Source organism: Aplysia californica, unplaced genomic scaffold (assembly GCF_000002075.1).
Source record: "Aplysia californica isolate F4 #8 unplaced genomic scaffold, AplCal3.0 scaffold01313, whole genome shotgun sequence".
In the NCBI taxonomy this organism is placed as follows: Eukaryota; Metazoa; Mollusca; class Gastropoda; order Aplysiida; family Aplysiidae; genus Aplysia; species Aplysia californica.
Window position 1 is genome coordinate 58,436 of NW_004798583.1, and position 7,789 is coordinate 66,224.

A 7,789-nucleotide genomic window follows, 5' to 3' on the forward strand; every position below is an offset into this window, starting at 1 on the left:
GCTCGCAACTGCATAAGGTCATATGAGCGCCAGAAGATTAGAGGTGTTACAAGAGAGTAACAAACATAAAAAAGAAGGAGGGGAGATGGCTTGGTAAATGGTCTGTACATGCAAACGCACATGTCAAAACACACAGATGTACACACACACACACACTCAAACTGACACACACACACACACAGACACACACACTCATACACACAAAGAATTATGAATTAAAGGAAAAAAACATCCCCTGTTTTGTTTTGTACGAGTTGTACAGCACTTGCAACACTGTTAGGTCATATATAAGAGCTGAAGATTAGAGGTGTTAAAAGAGAGTAACAAACACATAAAAGGAGGAGACATAAAGAAGAGACAGATATTTGATAGGAAAGAAGGGTAAGAGATCAAGGGGAAGACCACGCGGAACCTGGAGAAGAGTCACATTAATTGATGTACAGAAAAGTGGGAAGACATGGAATAACATCAAGAAGCTAGTCCAGGATAGAGAAAGGTGGAAAGTGTTTGCTCGTGGCCTATATCCTGACCCAGGGTGAGAAAGGCAATGATGATGATGATGATGATGATGATGTTATCGTCTTCAAAGACCTTTCTCTAGCTGTAGCAGCTCCTCAAGACGCTGTTTCTCCGATGTGTGAACTCCGATACTCGAATCTTTTCGCTTCAGCTCAGTGTCCATTTTGTCAATATCCGACTGCATTTCCTGAAAGACGAGAAAACAACAATTTAATTTAACGTAGAGAAAAAACCCCTCTGCAATTGAGTCAAGGTTCTCCCCCACCCCCACCCCACCCCAACTAGAATCAATTAAATGTTATTTGGATATATTACTGTATTATGTGCATAGATAAAAAAAATAAATAATAAGCACTTTACAACTATTATTACCTCAGGAGACCCTCTGAGAGCACTCAGAAACATTCTTGGCTTCCACGGAAGCATACAGTGCAAGCTGTGGATTTCACGCGCTCAAACACTATCAAACTGACAAGATCGTTCATTGTCTATAGCCGGGTACCCATTTCCACCTGAGTGAAGTGAGGAAAATTTGTGTAAAGTGCCTTTCCCAAGAACACAACTCCGGGCCCCTCACAGCATTCGAACCCACGACCTTACGGTTGCGAGTCCGAGAGCCTAACCACTAGACCACCGACGCCACGAATGAGGCAGACTCAGAAATAAGCAGCAATACACTTTAACGTTAATTTTGACAGCACCCTCACCGCACATGGTAAGGTTGTATAAAAAGTGGAACCTCCCACACTTCCAATACAAACCTCCATCTCTGACAGGATCAAAACCAAGTAGGTGGAAAGATTCGAACTCAAACTCTGCCCTACTCAGCATCTTTCCTGAATGGAAGAGAAATGCCACAGTCAACAGAAAGAAGCGACTCTCCTTACCCGTAACTTTGCCAACATATTCTCGGCTTCATTCGTCATTTGCGGGTGCATTTCCGTGGCCTTCCGTGCTTGTTCACGTCTTGTACAGAGTCAAAGAAAATCTTTTTTTTTTTATAGTAGAGGGTTTTACGGCGCTCGCAACTGCATAAGGTCATATGAGCGCCAAGGGGTGGGTGCCAACAGAGAAGTCTTTACAGGGAATCAGACTTAGACTGCTCAAGTCTCTAGCTTCAACAGCACAAGGTCTGCTTCGACAATCAAGGCACCCCAAAATAGCAGGTCACAAGAGAGTGATAAACATACAAAAGAAGTAGAGGAAAATGACAATAGTAAGGATCAGGAAAGAAAACGCAGCAGTTCCCTGTTGTAGATCAGGCACAGTTATGAGCGTGACAGGAGTCAGCTCATTAACAATTCTACTATGCTTGAACAAGAAATGTCCCCCCTTTGGGAATGCCCTAAAGACACTACAGTCAGTGGCACTGCCCCGGAGGGTAAGAAAATCTTAGAAGGCAGCATGAGAACAACTGTCATAGAGCCAAGTGGGGCGTGCTAGTCAAGCAGTATGGCAATGACAAAACAAAAGATGAAAAATTTATTGATTGCTGAATGAAGAGAAAAAAAAATTCAATAACTTCCAAGTTCAATAATGATACATCTGTGAGATGTTCTGACAAAATGAGTTACTTCTCACAATCCACAAATGGAGATACTGACCAAAAATTGACACTAGGGTCAAATTTGTAGATTTTCCATTGATGTCATATTCTTTATGTACAACATGCCTTATATTATTTCATTCTTATAAATTGTGAAAACTTCACCTATAAGCGTGATGTAGCGATTTCCATAGGGCTCGAATCCGAGAAGTAACTTATTTTGTCGGCACCCTTCACATTTTATAGAAGTTGACAAGGGAGCAAAAGATACAAATAATTGGCTTCCAATTCCAAAAAGTAAATTTGCTGTTGCAGATTCTTTATATACTCAGCTTCAATGTTGCCAAGTTCCCCCGTTGTCTTGTTCAGCTTGCTGAAAATGTACCAGAAGTAGAAATATTTCCTTGGTAAAAACAATTTCTAAGGCATAAGAAAAAATAGAAATATTTACCGTTATAGAGATATTAAGATGAACTGTCACCCCAGCTTGCTAAAGGAGAAGACAATTATCAAAAGTTGCACAAAACAAGTGAATAGTCTAACAATTTTGATTATTGTATAAATTATTTACGAGGTAGAGAAAGTAGCGACATTCCTTATTTAATCTACATGAGAACAAAAAAACCCAACAACAACAACAAAAAAACCCCAAACAAACAGAAAAATCAAAAGTTATGACGGATCATTTCGGAGCTTTCCATCCCATGACAAGACCCACACAGAGTAGTCACATATTTACATCACTGGCGACATGAACGTACTAAAACTATACATCACTGGCGACATGAACGTACAAAAAACTATACATCACTGGCGACATGAACGTACTAGAACTATACATCACTGGCGACATGAACGTACAAAAAACTATACATCACTGGCGACATGAACGTACAAAAAACTATACATCACTGGCGACATGAACGTACAAAAAAACTATACATCACTGGCGACATGAACGTACAAAAAAACTATACATCACTGGCGACATGAAAGTACAAAAAAACTATATATCACTGGCGACATGAACGTACAAAAAAACTATACATCACGGCTGACATGAACGTACAAAAAAAACTATACATCACTGGCGACATGAACGTACAAAAAAACTATACATCACTGTTGACATGAACATACAAAAAAACTATACATCACTGCTGACATGAACATACAAAAAAACTATACATCACTGTTGACATGAAAATACAAAAAAAACTATACAGAACATACAAAAAAATACCTGACACGAACATACAAAAAAACCTCTATACAGAACATACAAAAAAAACCTCTATACAGAACATACAAAAAAACCTCTATACAGAACATACAAAAAAAACCTCTATACAGAACATCCAAAAAAAACCTCTATACAGAACATACAAAAAAACCTCTATACAGAACATCCAAAAAACCCCTATATATCACTGCTGACAAGCACATCCAAAAAAAACCCTATACAGAACATAAAAAAACAACTATACGGAACATAAAAAAACAACTATACGGAACATTAAAAAACCCAACTATACGGAACATAAAAAAACCCAACTATACAGAACATACCAAAAACAAACTATACATCACTGCTGACATGATAATACAAAAAAACCCTATAAATCACTGCTGACATGAACAAACAAAAAAACCCAAAAAAACATTCAAATCTTACCTTATTTCAGCACATAAACAAAATATGCAGACTACAACAGCACTATGAAATGAAATCATTTTTTCTCTTTTCAAACATGTGCCACTGACACGTGCCATTGACATGTGCCACTGACATGTGCCACTGACATGTGCTTCAAACATGTGCCACTGACATGATCGTAAGCTGTGTGAACAAAGCCTTCAGTCAAAAACATTCCCGTCTTACCCGCTCATGCTTAAGTCAGCGGTCAGGCTGCTGCCCGTGCTCTTACGAAGTCCGTTAGCGATGGACGATTTCTTCATGGTGGATCTGCGAGGGCCGTCCACTGACTGGGCAACTGGGAATGGACACACACATTGCACATTACACACAGAGACACACACACAATACACACTACACACAGAGACACACACATTACACACAGAGACACACACATTACACACAGAGACACACACACAATACACATTACACACAGAGACACACACACAATACACATTACACACAGAGACACACACATTACACATTACACACAGAGACACACACATTACACATTACACACAGAGACACACACACAATACACATTACACATTACACACAGAGACACACACATTACACATTACACACAGAGACACACACATTACACATTACACACAGAGACACACACATTACACATAGAGACACACACATTACACATTACACACAGAGACACACACATTACACATAGAGACACATACATTACACACAGAGACACACACATTACACATTACACACAGAGACACACACACAATACACATTACACACAGAGACACACACATTATACATTACACACAGAGACACACACATTACACACAGAGACACACACATTGCACATTACACACAGAGACACACACATTACACATTACACATAGACACACACATTACACATGTTACTGACAGTCAAATTTACGATAATGCTTTTCTTTCTATTACCAGAAAATCTAACTTGCATTCTGGTGCATAATATTTATTAGTTGTTGTTCCTTGCACCCCCCCCCCCCCCAAAAAAAAAGTTAAAAAATTTTCAAACGCGCAAAATGTTCACTGGTGCATGTGGTATAATGGTTCAATTCTTTACCGTTGCAAAAAGATGACAAACTTTCAATTCTGAAATGGAGAAGTTATAATCTTCCTGATCAAGTGTGCCCACTCGGATGCTGCATCCCACTAGGCCCAGGCCGACCCTGTCAGGCAAGTTTGCACAACCTAAACAATCTTAATTCTGTCCACAGAGGTGTCAGGATGTCTCGGTAATCATCTAATTCTACAATCAGAAAAAGATGGAATATGGTTTTGATTGAGTAACAGTATGGTACTGAAGCTGTTCACAAGACAAAAGACAATGAATCTGCTCAAAGAATGGAGAACCATGATCACCGATGTCTGCCGCAGATCTGGCACTGGATGATGATCTGCTCGAAATACTAGTTTTGAGAAATTTCACGACAAAGATTTCGAGTTTCACAACATGTCAAGCTTTTTTTAAATACATTTATTTAAATATCTTGAAAACGACTGCGAATAATTTTATGATTTTGACGGAGCAGATAGAACATGATCTTTCTGACCTCACGATCTTAGTAACTCAAAACGGCCAAAAATGTCAGACAGAACTTTGAAATTCTGAGGCAGTGACTTGACATAATCAATCACATTCATAACTCTCAAGTCTAATTAAGCCACAACTGTTAATGACATGACAGTAAAAGTTTCACCAAAAAAAAGAAAAATTAAACACCTTTGAGAATGACTTTAGGAGAACGACTCCGTGACCTCAGGGATTTCTCCCCAGTGACCTTGAACTGAGCAGGCGATGGTGACCGTGACCGGCAGGAAAAAGTGACTCCGTCTTGGCTCCGACTAGACTTCTGACCTCCCGGGCTGGGTGACCTCAGAGACCGCCTCCAACCCAACACGTCCGGCGTCTCTCCTCCGTGAGGTTCTGAGATTTTCTCAGCTAGGCTCATACTCTTTCTCTGCTGGTCCTTTGCTGGGGTTTTTTCCTATAAAAAGACAGTTATTTTCAGTTAAACAGCATTACACTATTAACACTAGATTCTAGATCTAGATCTAGATCTAGTAAATAAAGTAAATCAAATTGTAATCTACATCAACATTATATGTCTGTGTATCTCTTTTATCTATGCTTCGAACATTCCTTAAATGGAGTATTTATCAAACTCCAATTTCCAAAAAAAAAAGTCAGCTAGATCTAGTAACGTAAACCTAATCTGGAAATTATACACTATAATTCTGCTTTTTTAAAATTTTTTAAAAGGCCTACTAGTCTACAGCCTGTATCCTTCAGCTCTTTTAAAGAACAAAACTATATTAACTCCCACTTCTCTCCTACATGCACGGCAAGTCTGCAGCATGAGAAAACTACACATGCATGACATGATGATTATGATAATTTAATAACATCATAATATCTCATTCTCAGTGCTACGGCCATTAATTAGGACGAGAAATCTTCAAGCATTTTCACATTCTGCCTCTTGATCTCTACTAACTAATAAGCTACTTTTATGAGACTTAAAAATTAAGTGCAAGTTGCATGGTTTAAGCAAGTTAAGACTTAAGAGACTACAATTTGATTATGGGCAATTTAATTCAATAAGGAAAGGGAATCCAGACAATTATTGTGAAAATTACACTTCACTATTAAAGTTCATCAGTCATGAAGGGCATAATATATATAATCTAAATCTAGGCCTAGATCTAGATCTAATCTAGATTTTCTAGATCTAGATCTAGATATCTAGAGGCCTAACTCATAGAGTTTAAAATAGTCTCTAGAAACATACCTACCAGTGATCAGTAGCCTACCAAAACGAGTGTGAAATATGCACCAGATTGTAATTCTCTAGTCTCTAATACATGACTCTACATCTACAGGGGACCAAACAGAGGACTGGACTGGGGCATTGGGACAACAGATGCAAGCGCCAAGCGGCCGGGCGAAAGGCAAATCGAAATGACCCGGCCTACCGAGATCTCGCCTAAACCCCAGCAAAAAGTAAAAGGTAGTTTACGTAGGCTAATCTAGGCCTAGAATCTAGATCTAGAGATCTCTAATATATTATTATGCGGAACAACTTGCCCACAAATCCCAAATCAGAGCAAGATCATATACACTGATGGCATTATTAGGCGTCTGGTCAATTTGAAAAAGCATCCAAAATAATGTGAATGATCAAAGAGATAGCTGAACCTTTCTGCAAGAAATCCACTTACCGCTGAACCTATGAAAACGACAACAGCAAGTCGAAACAGGAAGAACGCTTCTTCACGTTGATAGGGTAACACATTCAGAGTGCTATTGGCCGCTAGTTTCGTACATGAGGTATGATCGTAGAGTCGTCATTATATTAGTTCGCAGGTTACATTTTCTAATAGAACTTTCTCCTCCACGTTGATATCTGGCATAAACGCTTGAAAACGACTAATTTAATTTTATTTTTAAAAAAAAAGACAACAAAACCAAAAAAAAACACCTAACAATCGAAGTTAAAGTTGCACCGTTTACTTTATAGTATTTATAGTAGTTGTTGTAACCCAGTGTGTTGTCACTTTTGCTAAAAATATAATCATAGTAGCGAGTCCTTTACTTTGACTCTTTCATCCTCTGTTGCCGCTGACTTCGATCTACTTGAGCGGCGAGGGAAGATGCAGTTTTCTATGCTATGGTAGGCCAAGGCCAACTCTTCAGCTTTTTTAGTATTAGTAGAAATGTATCCGTCTATCACTCCAAAAAACCCATTTCTTGTTGAAAACATTTCCACAGTCAGTGTGAGGCGGAAACTGTTCTTCAGGTTCAAGCTTCCAGATGATGGAAGTCTTTTTTTTTTTTATAGTAGAGGGTTTTACGGCGCTCGCAACTGCATAAGGTCATATGAGCGCCAAGGGGTGGGTGTCAACAGAGAAGTCTTTACAGGGAATCAAACATAAGACTGTTCACCTCTTTAGCTTCAACAGCACAAGGTCTGCTTCGACTATCAAGGCACCCCAAAAAAGCAGATCACAAGAGA

At 39.0% G+C, this 7,789-nt stretch overlaps 1 protein-coding gene across 1 annotated transcript in view; it reads right to left on the reverse strand.

Moving 5' to 3' along the window:
- Nucleotides 1-7,067, reverse strand: part of LOC101861412 (trichohyalin) — a gene marked incomplete in the record, with an annotated part of 12,550 nt that extends 5,483 nt beyond the window's left edge. Inside the window, 6 exon segments of the mRNA XM_013090514.2 lie at nucleotides 592-706; nucleotides 1,407-1,485; nucleotides 2,337-2,438; nucleotides 3,948-4,059; nucleotides 5,497-5,761; nucleotides 6,996-7,067. Of these exon segments, the coding sequence (XP_012945968.1) occupies nucleotides 592-706; nucleotides 1,407-1,485; nucleotides 2,337-2,438; nucleotides 3,948-4,059; nucleotides 5,497-5,725 (637 nt within the window).
- Between the last annotated feature and the right edge of the window lie 722 nt (nucleotides 7,068-7,789).